The sequence below is a fragment of the Pongo pygmaeus genome, chromosome 10 (assembly GCF_028885625.2).
Source record: "Pongo pygmaeus isolate AG05252 chromosome 10, NHGRI_mPonPyg2-v2.0_pri, whole genome shotgun sequence".
Lineage (NCBI taxonomy): Eukaryota > Metazoa > Chordata > Mammalia > Primates > Hominidae > Pongo > Pongo pygmaeus.
This window is the reverse complement of record NC_072383.2, coordinates 73,020,986-73,045,824: the sequence shown is the minus strand read 5'-3', so window position 1 is coordinate 73,045,824 and position 24,839 is coordinate 73,020,986. Positions and strand designations below refer to the sequence as shown.

The window sequence follows — 24,839 nt, the reverse complement described above, 5'->3', positions numbered from 1 at the left end:
AGGTAAAAAGGGAGGTGGTTTCAATCTCTTCTTGAACTGTCTCAGCTCTTCCCAATGGCATGCTTGAGGACTAGATATTAGGGGCAACTTTGTATTTTGGATACACTCTATTATTTTCAAGTAAGAACCTCCCTCCACTTGACTGACAACTTCCTTCTCCTGAATGACTCTTTTGTTTAGACATTTAAGGAAGAACCTATTGGTGTTCATTTAGCATGCTAAACCTGAGTGTTATCACAGCTTACTAGTGATCTCTAGCACTGCTGACTATAACAGTGCCATTCATTCAAACAGCTGGATTTCAAGTTTTCAGATCTTTAATATTAAGAAGTATGTGATCCCAGCATAAATAAATGGTTTTCAGCACATTTGTATTCTGCATTTGAGAGTTTGGTAAGTGAGGGGAACAGAATCGAGCTAAATTTGTCAGGTTAGTGACTCAGGCTTATCATTTTGTAGTTTACGACCATGGAAAAGTAGCTTAAACTTTCTGTCCTGATATCCCTGAACTGTAAAATGGAGTAGGAGTAGTGCTGTTATGAGGATTGATGTGAGTTAATGATGTAAATTACTTTCAACAGTATATGGTACTACTAAGAACTGTATGAGTGCTTTTTTTATTATTCTGTGTTGGTAGGTGTGTGTGTGTAGTCATATATTATTGGCTGAAGAAATGAATTGAATTTAAGGAAACTCTTTCAACTTTATAGTATGTTACTCTAACACTTTGAGATCCATTTTCAAGAGAGGAAGACATTTTCATTTAAATTGCTCCTTTACTGGGTTTTTCTCCTTTCAGTCTTATTTATTCTTCCTCCCTAAATTTGCACTTTTGGACAAGTCTCCACCTGAAGTTGGTGTAATTTACACGGCAGCACATATTGCAAAGATTTTTTTTTTCATGCTGATACCATATGATATCCAGACCATTTTATATATGAATACAAATCTACAGTTAAATTTGGGTAGCTTCCAAATTTCTATCAGTGTGTCGTGCACCTTATATTTAAAAGTTTAAAACTTGATCATATGCATAAAGATTTCTAGGATCATAAACTGTCGTCTAAATTTCTCTTTTGTTTTGGTGTGTTTTCATTTGCAATTCCTTTACAGTGATTTTCATGTTCTCTTTACAGGTTATATTTTCTTACACAAAAAAACTCAATAAATTATATTCCAACATAAAGCAAAACTTGGTATCTATAAGCTGAAAACAGAACCTGAAATACATTATCTGTACACTCTAATTAATGTTACATACATGTATCTTCTTTTTCTTAGGTCATATCCAAGTGAAACCTCTAAATATGCTGTTATTCTTTTTTATTTACAGTGATTGTTGCTTTTAGATTTGAATCAACATATATTATGATTCAGATCACTGTGGGTTTTTTTTATTTCTTTTTCTTCTACAGTTTATTGCTTTTGCTTCTTTATTCTTCATCCTGGTTTCAATTACAACTTTTTGCCTGGAAACACATGAAGCTTTCAATATTGTTAAAAACAAGACAGAACCAGTCATCAATGGCACAAGTGTTGTTCTACAGTATGAAATTGAAACAGATCCTGCCTTGACGTATGTAGAAGGAGTGTGTGTGGTGTGGTTTACTTTTGAATTTTTAGTCCGTATTGTTTTTTCACCCAATAAACTTGAATTCATCAAAAATCTCTTGAATATCATTGACTTTGTGGCCATCCTACCTTTCTACTTAGAGGTGGGACTCAGTGGGCTGTCATCCAAAGCTGCTAAAGATGTACTTGGCTTCCTCAGGGTGGTAAGGTTTGTGAGGATCCTGAGAATTTTCAAGCTCACCCGCCATTTTGTAGGTCTGAGGGTGCTTGGACATACTCTTCGAGCTAGTACTAATGAATTTTTGCTGCTGATAATTTTCCTGGCTCTAGGAGTTTTGATATTTGCTACCATGATCTACTATGCCGAGAGAGTGGGAGCTCAACCTAACGATCCTTCAGCTAGTGAGCACACACAGTTCAAAAACATTCCCATTGGGTTCTGGTGGGCTGTAGTGACCATGACTACCCTGGGTTATGGGGATATGTACCCCCAAACATGGTCAGGCATGCTGGTGGGAGCCCTGTGTGCTCTGGCTGGAGTGCTGACAATAGCTATGCCAGTGCCTGTCATTGTCAACAATTTTGGAATGTACTACTCCTTGGCAATGGCAAAGCAGAAACTTCCAAGGAAAAGAAAGAAGCACATCCCTCCTGCTCCTCAGGCAAGCTCACCTACTTTTTGCAAGACAGAATTAAATATGGCCTGCAATAGTACACAGAGTGACACATGTCTGGGCAAAGACAATCGACTTCTGGAACATAACAGATCAGGTAAGGCAGGACTTCAAATGCATGTTATTAAATACTTTATAGACCAGTATGTTCCTTAGGCAGAAGACAGTCATTCTCATTTTCTGCAAATGTTCATGAGTTTTCAGCCCTAACCCCTTCACGAAATGTGTGTTTGTGTCAGGCTTATAGATAGCTAGACTGTAGCATTTTCTAATTGAACCCCAAGTAGAAGATGGCATAGCTGGTCTATAGAGTTTTCCTGCTTCAGTGGGAATGCCCTTTGCTGATGGTGCCAATATTTTCTTTTGCCTGTTTGTTGCTTTTGTGCCAATGTTTCTTTGTTTCCCTGCACGATGTGATGGTATGATATTGGCCATTTTTCATCTTTCATCCTCAAAATGTTGATCTCCATATCGTTTGGCTTGGTGTGTTTGTCTCAGTTTTACCTCTGCCACATGGTGCCATGCATCTCAACCTAATTCACAAGAAGCAGTTATTTAAGAAGAATGGATGCTTACATTTCAAAGGCCTAAACTCCAAACAGGTGATATGGAAGATAACCTTTTTGATAACAAAGCTCTTCCCTAGTAATATCCTGTAGGATTGATTAAATTTTTGTTGTTCTTAAATTAAATAGGGTATCTCATTTTAACCCCTTTGATGAGGGTCCATGCCATGTAATATAATTAACCCACCATTTTTCAGAGAATAGGTGATCTGCTTTGGCCACTCAATGGCAAAGTTGAATTTCTCAGTGGAATTCCATTTTAGGCACAATGTTTTGGGTTCTGCTCTCTCTCAGAACTTAATTTTGAGTGATTTACTGCTTGAGACTTGTTGAATCTCTGCTCCTCCCCATTGCTATAGACAATGTAGAGTTGATCGACTAGAAATTGACATTCAGCTGCCAAAGTAATAGTAGTGTCACCTCTCGTCTACTGTCTGGTACAGGTAAAATATTTTGCAGATTAAACAATTTAATTAACTTTTACCCTACTAGGAAAATTTAGGGTTTATTGATTCCCCATAACTTAGATAAATTTCATTTCATTTTTTCGTACAGAAAAATGACTTATGACGATTTTATGTGAATAATTTTGCATAATTTAGAAGTAACATCAACTAACAAAGCAAACAAACTAACAAAAAAGGAGGCATCATTTTCATAGGTCCCTCCTTAGCTTCTAGAAATTTTAATGAGGTAAATGGAAAAAACAATGTGACTGGAGCTGAAGTTTGTAAGTGTTTATAAGTTTCATTCACAGTCCTTATGCTTATTTACTAGTAGATTGCTATGCAAATTCTGCTAATATATATTTAACAACTGTTAAGAATGTATTTATGAAAGGTAGAGTTTAGTTGGTGTTGCTGCTCTCATCAAACTATTCTCAAGTATCTATGCAGAGCCCTTAAGAAGGGCATGGGAAAAGAGGACACACTATCATCCCAGGTAAACATTGAAATAACAAGCTAGTATCTAGGCCAATAGGATGTGAAAGTCTTTGGCAAGGATACAGAAGTAAACAGATACTTATTTCAAGGACATTTGGAGAAGTTGGCCTTGTTTCACTGCATGCTCAAAAATATTTTGCCGCTTCAAATTTGACTACCTGGACACGGAGTTTGTGTGCTTTGGAATAATTTTTATTAAGAGTTTTGGACACAATGCTTTCAGAAATTAATAAAAGCATGTCTCTTAAATAACCACAAAGACAAAGTTAAGATATTTTCTTAAATAGGTTCCATTTTTAAATATTCCTATTCAGAGTAAATAGATAACGTCAAAAATTGTAAGACAATAATCCACGTGCTTATTCATTTTCACATTTATTTTGAGTTCATATTAGTGGTGTGAAAGGCAATTTCCTATTAGATAAAATCCAAAATGGAATTAAAATCTCCCAAAGAACACTTCTATTCTTTTCAATACATTTCCATTTTGCTCCATGTAATTTTTCGTGAAGAGTGATAAAAATTCTTTTTCTTATTGTGATGTGATTCTTGTGTTTTGTATATCGAGTGACTGGACTACCGGCATTCTGTGTAAACTCTTTGTACTGTCTCATTTCCTCATTCATCACTGTCTGTCAATGGGCATGGTGCTGTGACCAGTGTTATCAGGTGACGACAGTACAGGAAGTGAGCCGCCACTATCACCCCCAGAAAGGCTCCCCATCAGACGCTCTAGTACCAGAGACAAAAACAGAAGAGGGGAAACATGTTTCCTACTGACGACAGGTGATTACACGTGTGCTTCTGATGGAGGGATCAGGAAAGGTAGGCATGCATTTAATCAGATCATAACAGGTGACTTAGCAATAAACTGTTGGAAATACGTGGAGTAATGTAAAATGCTCATTCATCATTTTCTAGGAAAGACTGCGTACAGTGCTCTTTTCCTCTCTCCATTACATCTTCTCTCCTTAGAAACTTGTTAAAATACGTAATAACCTATGTGATCGTCATATCTGAAAGACATCTCATCCTTTTTTCTCTCTTCTTTGGTTTGCCATTTGTCTATGGGCAGAATTGGAATGGAATATGTAAATATTAAATCACTTATCCAATTACTTTAATATAATGTACTCAGCGGTCATTAAAAGTTATCTATCTTTTTTCACTGCAAAAAATAAAACTCACTAATTGGCTCTGTGCACATATTTGATGAGTAATTCATGACTATAAAACAATTATAAGTTTTTTTTTCTCAAAGTAAAGCATTAAACATTCTCTAATGTCTCTAATCCAGTACATGAGTAATTTTTTCCAGTGGTTTATCTGAGGGTCTCAAGGTTGCAAAGGCCCATGATCCTCAGTCATATGGAACAGTATGTCTAATCACTTCAAAGCCTACTTGTGTACTCACAAAATGCACTTACAGAATTTTTCTTCAGGACCAATAATAAAAAAAATCCGTTTATTACTATTTTTCAACAGACATGAACTGTGCCTGACACCTAGAAGATAATAAATCTTGGTTGAATGAATAAAAATTGTGGGACTAGCATCTTTGGTAAAGAGTATAACAGAGTACTGAAGCTCCCACTTATCATGTGCGTCCTTTTTCCTTGATTGTACCACTGTCTAAACAATTCCCTAAAGGGTTTTTTATTCCCTTTTGGTAAACTTTACAACCTTAGGACAATTGGGATCTTTTCCTCCCCTTTAAGAATAGTCTCATGACAATTAAAACCCACTTTTGTCAAAAGTGGTATGCTTTATTATTAGCTTCCACTTTGACAATTCCAGTTGCTTTATTGCCACAGTTATTTTTCCTCTGTTTGTTGACAGAATAGGGAAATAACTATAATAATGTCTTATGGTAATTGACTGAATTTGAATAAAAATCCACCTTAAAACTTTCATATTAGCACAACTGCATTTAAATAATACTGTGCTTAGTTGTTATTCATTGGAGTTTCTCCCTATTGAATTATTTACCATTTTAAGGCTCAAATATTTATTTTGTGAATCCCTTTTTCTTTGAAATATTTTATTGCCCATGTTGTACTTCTCTTCATTTCTTTTGATCACTTTAGATTTTTCTTCTCTGCTTCTATGCCTTTGAGACTTAAAAGAGAAGACAAAGGACTCTTGTTCCTTTCATGAGTAATATTTTAAATACCTCTCCATTCCAATTACTTCCATTGTTTGCATCTATTTCTTGCACCAAAATGTATTTCAATCCTCTCAATAGATTTACTTGGTTGTTTACTGTTTTACATTAAATATGTGCTAGAAAAATCTTTAAATATATTTTGAAGAGAGTGAATACACTACCATAGTATTTGAGCAAAATATATGTACATGTTAAATAGTAATCATCATATCAAACTAATATTTTATATAGAACATGCTGTTCTAAGTGCATTGAATATCTTAAATCACTATATGCAATGTATATACATGTTAAATTTACATACATTTTTAAGCAGCATTCAATAAGATTATCACATGCAATATTTATACTAAGATTATGTGTTTAAAGAACTCTAGAATGTTTTTCTTCTATGTTAGACAATATTTTGAGTTTTAAACTGTCAAAGAAAATCACGAATGAGAAAAAGCTTTGCAAATTATAAGGCACTATCTAAATACAAAGTTTTACTATAAAATTGCAAAGTTTTGCAAGCAAAGCAATTAATAAGATATTTAGTTTGCATGGAAAATTTATACATGCAATCTTATTTCACAAGTATAAATTCTTTTTATTAGTGAGAACATCTTTGAAAATTTATTCATGAGTTTTTTATTGTTTGTCTTTTCTTATCATAATCAACTCTTTTTCATTCTTGCTTAAGTAGTTACAGCTATATGTTTTTTCCTACTAAGCATGGTAGTACTTCTGGCTAACTTCACTTAATCGTTTCAGTTGGTTATCTTATCATATCTATCACAAATTTATTCATTTCTTCTCCTATTTCCCTTTATGTAGGTTATAGATTTCTGCTGTTATTTCTATTCATCTATTTTCCATATAATCCTTTCATTTATCCCTCAAGTTGGTCTACCTGCTGATTTGATTTTAATATTTAAAAATTCTCTGTAAGTGAAAATAAATTACTGGATTCCCACTGAATTATTTTTCTAGCTAAAAATATGAATGTAATTGGGCATATATTAAGAAAACTTTAAGGATTCTCTAAAAGAGAAAACTCTCAATACTTAGAATGCATGTTTGTTGTTTTAAGAAAGCATATTGCATAAACTAAAACATGCTCGTGGATAGCACATGGGTAGGTAGTTTCAGTATTGCCACAAATGAGCACATGCTCTTAAGAATTATTTAAAATGAATGCTGTATATCTAGAAGTTAGTTCAAAATAAGTTCAACAGTGTTTATTCTCATGAATTATATTTTCAGCCATTTGAGTAAAACCTTGATTAAACAACATTTTATCAAATTTTCTAATCATAAATGAACATGTAGAATAAAGAAAAAATATGTATATGAATAATATATAATTTTACTAATAAATACTTGTTACTAAATTAGAAAGGAAGCCTTTTCAAATAGGCACTGAAATTATAGTCATTAGAAATATAGGACCTATAAACAGAATAGAATATTTATAGTAAAACTATAATTCAGAAAGATAACATTTAGAATGGCAACCAAGTTTTATATATTACCGGCATGAACACTATAAAACTGCCAAAGAGAATTTTATCTTTCTGGGGGTCTTGTAGGAGCAAGGAGACTGTAGAGAACAGAGCTGTAAATCTGTATGATGATGTATAATTATTAACAGCCCATTTAGTTCATGCATATTCACCACTTTGCCTTTAATCAAAGCCAATCAATGTTTATCGTCTAGTTTACATTTTTAGGTTATACAGTCAACTTCGATGGCATAGGATAATTTTTTTCCTACAATTCCCAAAGTTATATTTTCAGTCACTTTTCAGAAGAGCAGTAATAACTAACCCTCTGTGCATGTGAAAATTTCTATTTAGGGACAAATTACTTGCAATTCTTAAATATTATTTCAGATATCCTCCCACTATTCCATCATTCACCAGCATAAAATGAAATATATACCACCTCCCATGTTTTATAGCTCAGAATACTAACAAAACATTGGCAGATAATTATTTAATTAGCAGAGACTATGTGCTAGAGAACATTTATCGTAGTTAATGGATGACATAAATTTCTATCTACAAAATTTCTAAGAAAGCAACTAGTCTGCTGAAAGTTAATGTGTGTGCATTTTGTGAGGGGAGGGGAATGTTCATCATTTTCTTTTCTTATCCAGTCCAGCTTCACCCCATAAGAGAGCTTTACCCCGTAAGAGAGCTGTTACTGCGATCCACACCTATGTCTGTCTTGGCCTCTCATACATAAAATAATCAGATACATCACTTTTTCTCTTCCAATGAAAAGAGGAAAGCTATCCATGGCTTCTTCTCTGGAAGTTCCATGAAAAGATTCAATTAAAGACTAATAGCTGAAAGGTACATAAAGAAAAACAATGGACCCATTTTTTTTTTTCTCACACACTCATCAAGTACACCGAGGTCTGATTAGAATCCAAAAAGTAAGTCACATAGTGTAAGGGAGACAAGTAGTCCACTAGAATTGTATCTACTTGCTCAATTTTGGTTGCCAAAAATGAATTTCATTTTCCTGTTCTATAACAATTTTTCAAGAAGCTGTCAAAACATTCATCTCCAAAGCTTTGTAGTATGACTACTTTTTTAGTCAATAGTTGCCCTGCTTTAAGACATTTCACTTCAAAATTTATAGTAGGTGCTTTCCACCTCGTTTAACTGTCTCTAATATTTTGTAATAAAAAAAACTACAGTATACAAGTATTTCCAAAGGTGACCTTGATAGGGTTGCTTAAGTAGCTAAGGAATAAGACTAAAGTTTGTGAGAGCATCTTTTATTCTGTAAGTTCGTGGCTATCATGAACAAAAGATCAAGGTGTGATATAATAGAAAGAAAAGATGAATTAACACCAAATTATTCTCAATTCCTGGGTGGGAAGGTCGGGGGTGGAAATCAGCTGAAAACATCATGTAATCAAATTCAAACTTATTTCACTGAAATTATGACTTAATTTATATTTCATTCATTTTCTTTTTTTTTTTCCTTTACTTTTCTTACCCAAGGAATTAGAAATGGGCATTCCATCCTACATCACCTGGATAATGGCACCAAATGCCATTATTTAAGAATCATCTTTTAACCCTATAAAGCTGGAAGATTAAATATGCTGGAAAAAGAGTTGTCCATTTAAACTTAAGTATGCTTTATTGGCTTAGGAAATAAAAAATGAAAAGAGAAAAAGTAGCCTACTTATTTCTCTCTTTTTCAAGAACAACATTCTGAAATTTAAAAATATTAGTCAAGCTTATATCTTACTTAAGTTGCTTTGCCTAATTCTTAAATGAGTTCTAGTATTCTATATGCCAAAATTACATTATTGCTAACTATAATCTGGGAAAAAATAGATTTTGAAGTATTGTAACCATAATTTGTGATGGCTGGTTTAATCTTTTCAAAATGGCAACTACAGTGAGCTTCATTTTTTAGAGTTATAAATTGTCTCAATATTAAATTCTTTGTAAACAAATTCTTCTTTGAGCTTGAAAGTAGCACTTTTGATTACCCTGCATGGTATTATTTGTCTGTCTGTATTCTGGTTGAATTCAACTGATGTCTGTGCATTTTTTCATAAAAGGATATGAAAAATCCCGAAGCTTAAACAACATAGCGGGCTTGGCAGGCAATGCTCTGAGGCTCTCTCCAGTAACATCACCCTACAACTCTCCTTGTCCTCTGAGGCGCTCTCGATCTCCCATCCCATCTATCTTGTAAACCAAACAACCAAACTGCATCAGTCGGCTAAATTGTATTAATTCAAGTGCTGTTTACCCCATAATGAAAATAATTAAATGTAGAGTTACTCCAGGCTCCATTAATACAGTATAAATCTTGCATGATACTACAATTTGAAGTCAGAAATGCCACTTGGGTAGCTAATGAATCTTACCCAGGCTTTAAAGATTGTCTAAAGTAGTGCTAAGATTTCTCCTATTAATTGCCCTGATCTCCTTTTGCAATAAAATGACAGATAGTGTCAGATATTGACCAGTGCACTAATATATAAACATATCTTCAGGGAGATATATTTAAAACAGTGTGCTTCCAAATGCCAACCACTTCATTGGAACTTTATTTCTTGTGACTGTAAACCATTTTGAAGATGTCTGGGATCCTATCTTGATTGCACACAACATGACTTGTGTCAGCTCATTTGCATAGACCATCTTGTCTCTATCACCTGAAAGCAATGTTGCTGAGTTCGGGGACGGTGGATAGCTCAGGATATGTGTACTTGCATCGAACCATCCTGCTGATATGAAAGCATTGTTCGACTGTTCTGCATGTTGAATTGTGGGGCAGGGTGGGCACTTTTCTCCTTGACATTTTTTTCTTATGATTTGAAAGAAATATATGTTTTAAATAGTTTAATTTCTTGATTGATTTACTTTTCTTCAAAAATGCTGTATTGGAGTTCTGAATGTCTCTGGTTGTTTGCACACAGATAACTGCAAAGAGGTTGTCATTACTGGTTACACGCAAGCCGAGGCCAGATCTCTTACTTAATGACTTGGGGAAGGCACAAAACATGAGAGAAAGGTAACTGCCAGCCAGGCTTGCATTGTTTAGCCAGAAATTGCTGCTTGGTTCTAGACTCTTTTTTTTTTTTTAAAAAAAAAAAAAACAAAAAACCCAGGGTTTGTCATCATTTTCAGAGGCAGAGTGCCAAATATCACCCAAAGCTCTCGTGTCTTTTTTTACCCGCTTATTTTATTTTTATTTATTAATTTTTGTGCAAACATCAAATGTCACTGGTGTTCACAGAAGGCTTTTTTGACTAGCCTTAAATTCCTGAATCAAAAGATTAATCAGATTTTCAGGCAGTGTTTAATCAGGTGCTTTGTCCTGTATGTTGTTCTTGTCTGTCTGTCTTAGCGCCCTGTCTTTCCTGTATATGCCATCTGTCTCCATGAAGCACAGAAATGCCTCTGTAAGATGTTTATGATTTTAATATTGACTCCCTCCAACCCCGACTCCATACCATTTTTTGCTATTTGGAGCAGCCTCTCTGCTTTGTGTATAAATTAATGATGCCCTGTAGACTACCTAAGTTAATCGGCACTGTGAATCTTTTTGATAAGCAGGGTTTAAGCAGCAATTTCACCATTGCACTTGGTTGCCTGCTGCAGTGTCAGTTTCTACTACCTAGCAACCAGCATTCATTACTACACTCCAACAAAATCCTTAGGGAGTCACATTCAGTCTGAGTGGAAGAAAGTCTATTTATGCATTCCTATGAATTCAACAGCAATAGTGTGTCTCATGTATTGAGCATGTGAGGGAAGAAAAAGGCCGTAAAATAAATAGAGGGATAAATAATATTACTAAGGCATTTGGGATCCTTGAGACTGCTGATTAATTCCTATTTCTCATGTTTATTTTTTGTTAGGAAGACAATTGTCACTTTTATTATTGGCCACGAAACATGTATTACTCTATATCCCCAAGTCCTAGAGCATGACCTGCATGTTGGAGATGTTGTACAGCAATGTATTTATCCAGACATACATATATGATATTTAGAGACACAGTGATTATTTTGATAACACCACACATAGAACATTATAATTACACACAAATTTATGGTAAAAGAATTAATATGCTGTCTGGTGCTGCTGTTATTGACTACAGTGTTATACAGAATTTATCATGGATTATTGACTGCTGAGAAAGGGACAGTGGAATTTAGCCATACCAAGGACTATACTGGAAACAGACTTCTGCTGCTGAATGTGCCCTGATGTGACCAGGTTGCATTTGGAAGAGATCCTCGCGTCTTCATGAGGCACTTAAAGCTTATAAAAGAACTGTAGCTGGAACTCATCTGGTGCTCCCCATGCGAGTGCTCTGCTTGTAGACTGGCCAGTGTCCATGAAACAACTGTAAATACCAACATGTGTGCATGGGTCAACAGTCTTGGCCATTTCTCATCAAAAGAAGCCAAATTCATGATCAACATCTCTGAAGTTTCAAGTAAGGCCCACACTTCTTTGAATTACTCTTCATGGGCCCACATTAGGTTGTGCTGTGAATTACTTAAGGCAGTGATACTGATGTAGTATAGTTCTGTCTTAATTTCCCTTATTTCTACTTTGTTGGTTGAATCTATGAACTTGATTGTATAATTTTCTTATAAATTACTGATGTAATCAGCTTGTCAATTATGTTGTGAAATTGTTAGTATTCATTTATCAAAAATGACCTGTGTTTAGTCACATATTTGTTTAGTTCTGGGAAATTGTTACAGCTTAAATGAAACTCACCAACATTATTCATAGTTTAAGTCTTTTATCATTATTACCTCAATTATAAATATTACAAAAACATAATTCTGGCAATGAGAGTATTTTTTTATTCAATGATCAAGGAGCAATGTCAGTATATAGTAGAATATCAAATTATATCCTAAAATGTATATTTTGCATAAAAGAGATATTCTTTAATCAATTACTTTTTTGTGAGTTTTGTGGCAAATGAAGCTTGTACGTGTCTTTAAAACTGTTGTAGATGAAACTGTATAAGATTTTTACATCTTGCTTAATCAATATTTCCAGCGTCTATTAGTTCCCCTGGGATTCTGAATATAACATATAGCCTATTATAAACCCCTGTATCGTGGACCTTTTGTGAACATTTCAAGGCGCATGCACAACCTTGATGATAACCAGTGGAAATGTAACTAACTGAAATGAAGAATAAAAGGCAAATGAGCTGGGGATAAACTTGAATGTTATCTGATTAAATTACTCAAATTATTTTCTTGGCTCTTTTCTTTGTGGTGCAGTTTCCAACAGACTTTACTATTTTTATGTTTTATGGTATCACACCAGGCTCTTGTATGCAATGAAGAATTTGGGATAAAAGGATTTAAAAACATACACAGCTCTAACTATCTATCATTCAAGCGTTAGGCAAATAGCCAGTGTATTCTTCTTCTTTCATCTGCCTATATTTCTCTCATAATTCTGAGATTTTAAAATTATTAAGTATTATGGTATCTGACATTTATAAAGTATTTATGATTAGTGCTGAAATTTTCTTTTTTCCTATAGAGATGGGGGTCTTGCTATGTTGCCTAGGCTGTTCTCGAACTCCTGGCCTCAAGTAATTCTCCTGCCTCAGCCTCCCAAAGGGCTGAGTTTTTATTTATGTTTTCCAAGTTAATCATTACAGCAATTCTAGAGGCAGATAATTTTGTTTTCATTTTACGGGTGATAAAGTTAAGGATGAGAGAGGCAGAACTGTTCATTTACATTTTTGCCACAGATAGTGTTCCCTGTCATACTTTTTTGTGGATTAAATATTTACTGGGCCTCTAGTTGTAAATGCCCTATCAAAGATGGCTTCTGTCTTACCTTTGGGTAACAGGCCTCTCTTTCAGAAGCACACCATACATAGTTGGCCTTCCACTTATATTGTGGGAACACATGTAAGTTTACCCTATAAAATTCTATGTCACCATCCAGGGGTAGGAGAGGGGTGAGATAAAAGAAAAAAATACTGGAGAATTCAACACTTTTGACTAAGCAAAGCAAAATCTTTTCTATATCTTTGCAGTGCCTAAAAATGTTCCATGATGACTATTAAAAGACTATTAAGAAACAGCTCAGAAAAGGGAATCTGTCCAAATATAATTGCTATTAAAAGATTTTTAATGATGTGAGGATGTTGGATTTACTGTAAAAAGGAAAAATTTGTAGGAATAGGAAATAATGCATTGTAATAGATAATAATTCCCATCAAATTTTGATTAAAATATCAGAATTAAAAAGTCATGAATGAAAAGTTAAGGCATTTATTTTATCTTTGAAATAAATCACTAGACATACTAATAGAATAGCAAAAGTGAATTTATCTTAGACAATGAATATTGTCAGGCTATAATGAATATTAACAGGCTACATTACAAAGCAGAGACTTCAGAGGATTTATGACATGCTTGAAGACATTTAGAGCTAAATGAATCTATTAAATTATTGAAATCCATGGAAGTTTCAGATGATTAAAATACGTAGTTAAATTTTTTTCTTACTGAAAAAAATTCTTTCTTCCATCCAATTTCCACTGCCAAAATTTAATTGTTTAAATGCCCAAACATTATTAAACTATAGATATGTGCTAATGTTCTGTAATGTGAGCTCAGTGTCATTAATACTGATTTTAAATTTTCTAATTCCCTGTTCTTCACCAAACTTTGTTCAGAGGATATGATATGTTTCACTATTCTCTGAAAATTAAATAATTTGATAGAATTAATATTACAAGATTGATTTTGTTATCACACTATCATGTCAAGGTGACCAACGACTGAATATGCAATTTGAATACTAAGATCGTCAAAGGGTGTGGCCACCACCATTGTGAATCCCAGATAACCTAACATTCATTTGTTTAAAAAATATTTTACTTTTTAAAGAAGTTTTATCCTCGCAGGAAAATTCAGCAGATTTTCATGTAGCTCTGCCCCCGTGCATGCATGCACAACTTCCCCCACTATGAACATTTGACTCTACAGGGGTGCATCTGTTACAGTCGAAGAGCCTATAACTACACTGACTCATCATTAATACCCAAAGTCCATAATTTACGTTAGAGTTCACTATAGGTACTCTACATTCTATAGGTATTGAGAAATGTATAATGACATTCACCCACCATTGTAGTGTCATATAGAATAGTTTACCCTAAAAATCCTCTGTGTTAATCCAATTCATCCTTTCTTCCCCTTAATTTTAGCGGGGGTGGGGGGATCTTTTTACTGTCTCCATAGTTTTGCCTTTTCCAGAATGTCATATAGTTGGAATCGTATGGTATGTATTTTTTTTCAGATTGGTTTATTTTACTTAGTAATATACATTTAGGATTTTTCCATGTCTTTTCACGACTTGATAGCTCATTTATTTTTAGCACTGTATAATAATTGCATTCTCTGGACATACCACAGCTTATCCATTCACCTACTGGATATTGTATTCATCAAGGTTTTTCAGAGAAAAAGAACTCATAGAATGAAAATACACCCACCCACCCCCCACCCCCCACATCCCCACATCCCCACATCCCCACATCCCCACATCCCCACACACAATTATATAAAGAGATTTATTATAAGGGATTGGCTCATGTGATTATGGAGGCTGAGAAGTACCATAATCATAATTTGCTATCCACAAGCTAGGGACCCAGGACAACCAGTGGTATAATTTCAGTCTGAATTTGAAGGCCTGAGAATCAGGAGAACTGATGGTGTAAATTCCCATTCAAATCCAAAGGCCTGAGAGGAAGTAGTACTTATGTAAGTCTCAGTCCAAGAACAGAAGACTGACATGCCAGATCAAACAGCCAGGCAGACAGAGTGGAATCTTTCCTCCTCTACTTTTTTGTTCTATTCAGGCGCTCAGATTGGATCTTGCCCACCCACATTGGGAAAGGCAATCTGCTTTACTCAGTCCATTGATTCAAATTCTAATTTCTTCCAGAAATACCCTCAGAGACACACTCAGAAATATTGTTTAACTAGATGTCTGTCGTAGTCAACTTGATGCATAAAATTAACCATCACAAGTCCATTCCTTGTCAACTTGGCACTCTTGGCACTTCAAAAGCAGCTCCTTAAACCATAATCTCCAAGTAAAGACAAGAATGAGGTCAAAATTCTGGCTAATGTAATACAACTATCATGTTTTTGTCCAAAAGTGTACTAAACCAGAAGAGACGATAAATTCCTTAAGTGATGATTACTCTTCTCTTTAATATCCTATAACTTGAAAGTTCTGATACAAAATTAATAGTACTTAAATACTACAACATAAAGTCAGAGCATATCATGTTGCATGATAAACAAATGAGAGAAAAGAAAACAAAGATTTTTATATACACACATACAATGTATACATAACAAAATAAGGAGCAAATACTCATGGCAATTACAATTCTGAAATTGACCACATAGCCATAGCTGGTATTTATGACTACCTTCTTCCATCACCCATTCTGTATTCCTTTTACCTTCAGCAAGCACCTCAGCTGGTTTACTTGGTGGGGTTACCCAAACTTTCCGAACTGGGTTGTTGTAGTTTTCCATTGACCTTAATCACTGGATATGGTAACATTAAAAACACTGTAAAAGATTTTCTGTGTTCCAGCCACGTTCTTCCTTGCCTGTGTTGCAGAGTAGTAGTCCAATTGTGCATTGGTAGTCAGAGTCAATCACCCCAGCCAACACAGTAACTCTCTTCTTTGCCTTTTGTTTAACAGGCATGAAGAGTCCAGTGACTGGGCATAAGTCTTAACTTGCATTTCAGTGGAATCATTGTTTTGTCCCCTGGTGAAAACATTTCTCCCTTTAGAAGTAAGACTTCTAGGCCAGGAGTGCATTCAGTCATGGAAACAGGAAGCAAAAATGTTGATATTGGGGCACTAGGACTAAGAGTGAGTGGTGCCACTCTCATTTCCACCCCTTGATTTCTAGACCCGTGAATCCTGGCTATGAAAGAAACAGCACAATATATTGGACGCTAATTCAGAAAATACATAGCCTTCTGGAGAACCTCATTCCAGCCTTGCAAGTGTTGCTACCTAGCTAGTGCTATAACTGAGTATCCAAAGGCCATTCACCATTATCTCAGAAACCAGAATTTCAGGATGGTGGGGAACATGGTAAGACCAGTAAATTCCATGAGCATAGGCCCACTGTCCCGCTTCTTTTGTTGTGAAGTGAGTTTCTTGATCAGAAGCAATGCTGTGTAGAAAACATGTAGTGGATAAGGCATTCTGTAATTCCAGGGATGGTAGTTTAGGTAGAAGCAATGAGTGCAAGGAAGACAAATCTATATCCAGAGTAAATCTGTAATCCAATAAGAACTAAATGTTGCTCCTCCCATGATGGAAGCAGTCCAGTATAATCAACCTATCACCAGAGAGTGGGTTAATCATGGCAGGAAATGATGCCTTATTGGAGACCAGTGTTGATCTCTGCTGCTGGCAGATTAGACATTCAGCAATGGCCATCCCCAGGCTGACCTTGGTGAGTAGAAGTCCATGTTGTCGAGCCCATGTATGACCTACATCCTCACCACCATAGCCACTTTGTTCATCAGCCCACTGAGTGATGACAGGAATGGCTGGGGAAATAGACTGACTGGTATCCACAAAATGGGTCATCCTATCCACTTCATTATGAAAATGTTCCTCTGTTGAGGTCACCCTTTGGTGAGCATTCACATGCAACACATTTATCTTCGTTTTTTGCTCATTCAGAAAGGTCCAACCACATATGCTTCCCCAAATTTCCTTGTCACCAATTTTCCTATCATGTTTCTTTTAATTCCCTGACTATCCAGCCACACCATTAGCCACAACCCATGTATTAGGTTTATAATGACACATTTGGCCATTTCTCTTTCTAAGCAAGGAAAACAACCAGATTTACTCCTGAAAGTTCTGCTCACTGGGAAGATTTCCCTTACCACTGCTCTTCAGGAATGTCCCCAAAAGAGGTTGTAATCCAGCAGCTGTCTACTTTTGGGTGATGTCAACATATCATACAGAACCATCTGTAAACCAGGCCAGAGTTTTCTCTTCCCTTGTCACTGATATTAAGAAACTCCTCAGTAAAACGTAGGTGTAGGCAGCTGAGAGAGAGAAGGCAGTGTAGCAGCAGTGGAAAACCATGAGCATTTGGCTATTTCTTCATATAATTGTGCCTCAGGCTCAGTTACTTATACAGCAATTCTATTTGATGATGAAGTGCTGCTGTGGATACCTACCCCAGTTCATAATAGGCAGCTCAGGTTGCATGGTAACTTGGTGTTCCATGGTTATGTATTCAGTCACTACTAATACCCAATACCAGGCCAAGAGCTGTTTCTTAAAAGGAGAGTAGTTATCTGCAGAAGATGGCAAAGCTTTGCCCTGCAATCTTGAATCTATGCTGTGATTTACCTACGGTTTCCTGCCAAAGTGTGCAAACAGCATCCCAATCTACCTTTGAATTTGCCATTGAATCTCCTGAATCATATGGCCCAAGTGGCAGAGCAGATTGCCCAGCAGCCTAGACCTGTTGCAAAGCCTTGTCTTTCTGTGTCCCACTCAAAAGTAGCAGTTTCTCAGGTCACTAAGTAAGTGGGCAGCAGTAACACATCCAAATGAATTACATATTGCCTTCAAAATCCAAAGAGACCCATTATATATTTTGCCTTGTTTGGGATTGTAGGAGAGGCCAGAGGCAACAACTTATTCCTCACCTTAGAAGAGATATCTTGGCACACCATATGCCACTGAACCTCTAGAAATTTCACTTAGGTAGAATGCTCTGAATTTTTGTCAGATTTGTTTACTACCTTCTGACATGAAACTGTCTTTCCAGTAAGTCTGGAGTGGTTGTTACTTCTTGCTCACTAAGTCCAATCAGCATAATGCTATTGATGTAATTGATGTGTGATATTTTAGGGAAGGAAAAGGTGATCAAGATTTTTGCAAAGTAAATTATGACATAGGGCTGGAGAGCATGATATACTCCTGAGGTAGATGGTATGGGTGTGTTGCTGGCCTTTTCAGTGAAAACCAAACAGCTTCTGGTGCGCCTTATTGACAGGGATGAAAGAAAAGGCATTTGCCACATTAATAGTTCTATACCAAGCATCAGGGAATGTGTTAATTTTCTCAAACAATGAAACTACATCTGATATACCAACTGCAATTGGAACCACTACCTAGTTAAGCTTACAATAATTCACTGTCAGTCTCTAAGATCAATCTTTCTTCTGCATAGGTCAAATAGGAGAGTTAAATGGGGATGTGGGTGGGGATCAGCACCCCAGCATCTTTCTAGTCCCGGATAGTGGGACTAATCTTTGAAATTCCTACAGGAATGCAATGTTGCTTTCAGTTTACTGGCATTTCCAATGGCTTCCACTTACTTTTCCCACCATAATAGCCCTCACTCCACATATCAGGAAACCAGTTTTTGAGTATACCTATTCCAATTGTGCATTCTGTGTCTGTATAAATAACCAAAGGATGGGGTAAGGGACTTTTCCTGGGCTTACTGTGAGATAGACTTGAGCTAAAGCTTCATCACCTGACTTCAATAACCCACAATATGACTGTTAGACCACAGTAACATTTTATGCCTCTTGGAATTCGTGTCAGTTGAGAGCTAGTGTCTAGTATTCTCCAAAAGGTCTGATTATTTCCTTTTCCCCTAGTGCACAGCTACCCTGATAAAAGGTCATAAGTCTCTTTGGGGAAGTCTGGGAGAAAGATCACCAATATAAATTTTTGGTAGTGTACTGGGATCCTTTCTCAAGGATACCTGGCCTCCCCTTTATTCAAAAGACTTTGGATCTGGGCCAGGCACTGTGGCTCATGCCTGTAAGCCCAGCACTTTGGGAGGTGGAGGTGGGCAGATCACTTAAGGTCAGGAGTTTGAGACCAGCCTGACCAATATGGTGAAACCTGTCTCTACTAAAAATATAAAAATTAACCAGGTGTGGTGGCACATGCCTGTAATCCCAGATACTCGGGAGGTTGAGGCAGGAGAAGTGCTTGAATCCAGGAGGCAGAAGTTGCAGTGAGCCGAGATCGTGCCACTGCACTCCAGCCTGGGCAATGGAGTGAGAAAGACTTTGGGTCTGTAAACTGGATCAACTCTGGGAATTGGTTGATAAGCAGTGCCTCTGTCTTAATGTTTCAGGTTAGACTTTTCTTCTTTCACCTAAAACTTTTCTTCTTATGTAGATCAAGTAACAATTTAGTAGGAATAAATAGGAATATTTATTTCACTTCTAGGAACACCATGATAAACTAGCCAATGCAATAGGTGTGTAGGAGCCAAACTATTCTTATTGCTGCTTTGACTCTGCCACTCACTATGGCAACTACACCTACCTTTCCATTGATGACTGAGTGCCCACCACTTTAACCATTCCACCCTGGAATCAGTTGCTTCCATTGCATTTAGGATTCCTGATTCAGTGGCTGTAGTTCCCACCCCACGGTCTTGCCTACAGAAAAGAGGGATCACAGAATACTTCAAGAATACCATGGCTCCCCTCACAAATTTTGTTCTCATGCTAGTAGAGAAAGATACATCTTCTGGACCCTTCCAGTGTAAATGAGTAGATCTGCAATGACAAAATCCCATCTAACATTCAAGTCTTCCAAAGCCTTTAAATTCCTTCCTCTACATTAAACCAAGGCTGGTCTGGCATTTCTAATTTGCTCACTGCAGGTTATGAGGTCCATGTTTTAGCCAACCAACCAATAAAACTGTTAGAATCCTTTTTAATTTCCACAAGCATCAACATTAAATGCAAAATCTCTGCTTAGTGATCGTATATCAATAAATTTGGCCTGATCTAACTTTATGTTGCTTCCAACATTATCCCATACTCTTAATATCCTTTTCTACATACATGTTCCCTGGTTTCTTGTAGAAATTAGAAAACTCAAGTAGTTCTTTTGGAGTGTAGGACAATTCTTCATTGGTCACACTTTGTATCTTACCTTTGGAGATCTGCTGAGATTTGTGAGTAGTTACAGGTCTAGAAGAAAGAGGGCTGGTGGGGGTTTGGCTTGAAGAAAGTCAGCAATGTCTTGCATGGCAACTGCCTCAGAGAAGGTCATTATGGATTCCTCAGGCAATGCAGAATTCATTTCCTCAGACAAGGAAAGGATGGAAAGGCTGATACTGCTGGGAGTTGGGAGAACATTTCTGCTAGGAATGGGAGGTCACTCTTCCTGCAGGTAGGGGACACATTACTCACCGGCAAAGAAGACTCAGAATTTAGGGGCTTGATGTTCTCAGCTTCATCAGTGTTTTCCCACACGTTACCATCCCAATTTACAGGATCCTATTTTTTCCCAATTAATATTGGAGTTCATTTTCCATTGTAGTTCAGCCAGTTACAGGATGAGATTCTTCATTTGATTTTCAGCAATTTCAATCTTATAGCTACAGTAGATAAGGGTCTCCTTCAGTGGACACCTGGAAGCTTTCAGGTCATTTATGTGGTACTTGAGCTAAAAGTTTGAATCTCTGTGATCATCCTGTTGTTTCCCTGCTTTTTCAGTCACATTAGTAGCAATCAGCCAACCTCATTGCATTTGTCAGTTTTCCAAAAATTCTGGAAAGTATTAAACACACAGTCACCCAGCTCTTTGCTTCTTATAAGTGGTTGACTAAGAATACTGTATGTAGATAGCTTGTGTATCTCTCAGCAGTTGATGCCATGGAACATCAATGCTCTCTTTACTACTGAAAATAGTCTTCACATCTTCAAACCCAATCAGATTAGAAAGTCAGTTCCCAAAATCCCAGAACCAATATAGAAAACTTATTCTTAAAATTCTGTTCCTCTAGAACCACCTTCAGTAATAGAGTCTACATTAGTCAAGGTTTTCCAGAGAAACAGAACCAATAGGAAATTGTATATATATACATATATATATATGTGTATATATACACATATATATATGTATATATACACATATATATATACATATATATACATATATATAAAAAAAGAGATTTATTATAAGAAAGTTGCTCACATGGTTATAAAAGGATGAGAAATGTCATGTTTGTATGCCAGAGACCCAGAAAAGCCAGTAGACTAGTTCTAGTCTGAGTTTCTGAGTCTAAAGTCTTGAGAGCTAAGAGTGCTGATTATATAAGACCCAGTTAAAGGCCACAGAAGATCAATGTTCCAGCTCAAAAAGTCAAGAAGAGAGAGTGAATTCTCATTTCCTTCATCATTTTTGTCTTTTTGGGCCCACAAAAAATTGGATAATACTCACTCACATTGGAGAAGGCAACTTACTTTATTTAGTCTATTAATTCAAATGCTACTGTCTTCTGGAAACACCCTCAGTGACTTACCTAGCAATATCATTTAGCCAGATATCTGGGCATCCAGGCAAGTTGACAAGTTGACACACAAAATTAGCTATCACAGACATCTTACTGCTATAAACATCTGTGTTCAGGTTTCTGTGTGGAAATAAAATTTCAACTTATTTGGGTAAATAAAAAGGAGCACAATTTCTGGATTATACGGTAAGAGTCGGTTTAGTTAATACTCATGTTTTTTAGTTGATTCTCTTAAACAGTTAATGAAACTGCAGTTCTCTAATTTATCTTCTCAAGTGTGGGTCGTATACGCCACATATGAGTTATTTATAAATTTGTCACTTCAGTTGAAGATATAAATATGTTGGTTCATTATCCACAGAAGATTCTTTCTCTTTAAAACAAATAAGATTTTTTTCCCACAAAATAGTAAAAGCTCTCATAAAAATCAATAAAAGGGAAAAAATTAACTATAATTCAGTAATTTTCCACTTTACAAACCAAATGTTTTCATTTCGTCAATTTGCCTTTTTCCCTTTTGTAGTCTCATTTTATTTCGTTAACGTGTGTGTGTGTGTGTGTGTGTGTATTTAACATCACATAATTCATGCTTCAATTTGGTCTCCATCTACCTTTATAATCTTACTTTATTCTTTGCTCACAGCCTGTGCTGTAACTATTTTCAACCTGATAGAAGCAGACTTGAACAGCTGAATGATGAATCTCTGCACTGAAAAACTCTATCTAATGTATTGGTCTCTAATCCCAGCTCTAATTTAAAAAAAAAATGTTGCTGCTGTTTAAAAATACAGATCCTTGTATGTAACCTTTAACTTTTGAAATTAAGGGCTTCTAGGGATGAGGCCTAGGCATGTACATTATTTTAAAAATAAGTTTTATCTATGTGTATTATTAACAAATAAGCAAAACAAAAAAGAAGAAACAAAAAAAATTTCCACATGTATTTTTCTTATTTGGCAAGGCCTATAATGGAAGACAGATCCTTGAAATTACAATTAATAGAATAGTATTCTTTCTGAAATAATTTTCTCAAATTGATGCATTTTCTTAGCAATTAAAATTTTAAAAGGACGCATATTATCTCAGTAGATTGTTGTTCCCTACTTATTCATTTCCCTAAGTCACTCATAATTTCTATTTCTTTTTCCTCCTTTCCATTATACGTAAGAAGGCATTGACCACTTTCCGTATGTCCACTTTATTTTATTTTTTGGCAGGATTTTTCCTGAAAATTATTCCAAAGATGAAATTATTGGGTCAAAAAATATTTTAAAAATGACCAAAATTTAAAAACTAGTCATATCAATGTTACATTTCACCAGCAGTAGATGAAATTAAAATAATCAGGACAGTTTCTTAACTCTATTATGATCTGAAAATACATTGATTTGTTTAGAGTAATTTTGTGCATGTGATAAAATATCACATCATTGTCATGTATTTTGGCAGTGATCATTTATTAATGGTGTTTGATTAAGTTCAAAATATAGAAACTGAGTGGAACCATTACAGACTTTAAAAATATCATGCTCCTGCGTACCATATAGGTTAGATAGTCATTTACTAGCAGGCCAAATATTTTTATTAGGACATTTATTTTACAACTACCAAATTTGATTCTAAATTTGAGACAACAGTATTTGTAAAATAATGTCAATGTGTTGTAAATTGATACAACTTATATTTTCATTTTTAAGTATTTTTTACAATAAAAATTCGATAAGGAAATTTCATGTAACTCAAAATCAAGTAACCTACTTTTGGGGGAAAATGTTTTTGGATCTTTTTTAAATCTGTTAAGCACTTAAAAGTTTTCCTATAAGCCAGGAAGATCTATCATCACAATAAAATGATAAAAATACTTTGGCATTAGTGAAAATTTTACTTTTAGGAGTGGCGAAAAGTGATATGAAATAAGTAAAAATACAAGTATATGAAAACAATTCCTAACATAATCTGAATATTGTTGTTCCTGAAACCTTTCTTTAATCAATTGCCTCAGCATTTTAATTTACTTCCTTTTGAGATCTTTTAGGGATGATCTAAAATGTTACTTAAATCTAATTCTTTCTTAATGGCCAAGAGAAGCTATATTATTCTTAGTTTCTTGATCAAAAACAAAAGAAAAACAAGCAAATAACTTGTAACTTTATTGCAAAGAATTAAGTATGAAGTTAGTACCTGAGGACTGTATGTGTGTGTGCGTGTGTGTGTGTCTGTGGCTGTGTGTGTGTGAACTTTTTTCCTTCAGATCTTTCATTTTACCGTGGTTTCTCTGGCAATAAAGGGCACTAGTTTAAATGCTCTACATGATGTTCTTCCCATATCAATAGCTGTTCCTTATCACACTGGTACTGGCAGGATTCTGGAGAGGTGGCTGGTAGAGATCTCCAGAATCTAAGATAATAATGCAAGCTTGCTTGTGCACGTGCATGCACACAGACACAGCTGGATATACAGAGTCAAAGAGAGGACACAAGATTAAGCAGCAGATATAGAACATTGCCTGAAGTAAGGTCTTTTAGTGTGAAATAAAAAAAATAAGCTGAAAGTAAAGAAATAATTCTATCATTCTGCTTCATGAACTATGTTAGAATAAATTCAGCGTAAAGTATCAGAGACATTCTTTTCACTGGGAACTCTGAAGGTTTGCAATACCTAACAGGGAGGCAGGAGAAGAAATCATCAATTTTCACATTTCTTATAAAAAAATGAATTTAGACAAATTTTTCTGTTACTATTTTCTTGTAGTTTTGACAGACATTGTTTCTTTACATTTACGTTACTAGTGATGTTAAATGCTTTCAAAATCAACTAGTGACTGTCAACATATAAAATATTGCTGGGTTTATATTTATTTTTGTAAAATGTATTCCCACAAGTTTTTTTGTCTCATTTGTTACAAGAGCACAATATAATGATATAATTTTACAGAGAACATATTATCTGTTAATGCGAAACTCCTTAATGTCACAAATTAGATTCTGTTAAAATAATTAATTTGGAAGTCATTAGGCTGAAACAGTTTCAGTGCATTGGGTTCCTATG

General features: G+C 35.4%; 1 protein-coding gene across 13 annotated transcripts in view; it reads left to right on the top strand.

Moving 5' to 3' along the window:
- Positions 1-12,667, top strand: part of KCNC2 (potassium voltage-gated channel subfamily C member 2) — a 173,057-nt gene extending 160,390 nt beyond the window's left edge. For 2 of the 13 annotated variants that reach the window (XM_054444665.2, XM_054444666.1), the window contains exons 3-5: positions 1,416-2,343; positions 4,417-4,581; positions 9,495-12,667. In XM_054444665.2, the coding sequence (XP_054300640.1) occupies positions 1,416-2,343; positions 4,417-4,581; positions 9,495-9,631 (1,230 nt within the window). In that variant the 3' untranslated portion in view covers positions 9,632-12,667. Of the gene's footprint in view, positions 1-1,415; positions 2,344-2,744; positions 2,849-4,416; positions 4,582-8,068; positions 8,288-8,922 lie in introns of those variants that run through there. The other 11 variants (XM_054444672.2, XM_054444675.2, XM_054444673.2 and 8 more) reach the window with 11 other exon arrangements.
- The last annotated feature ends 12,172 nt before the right edge of the window (positions 12,668-24,839 follow it).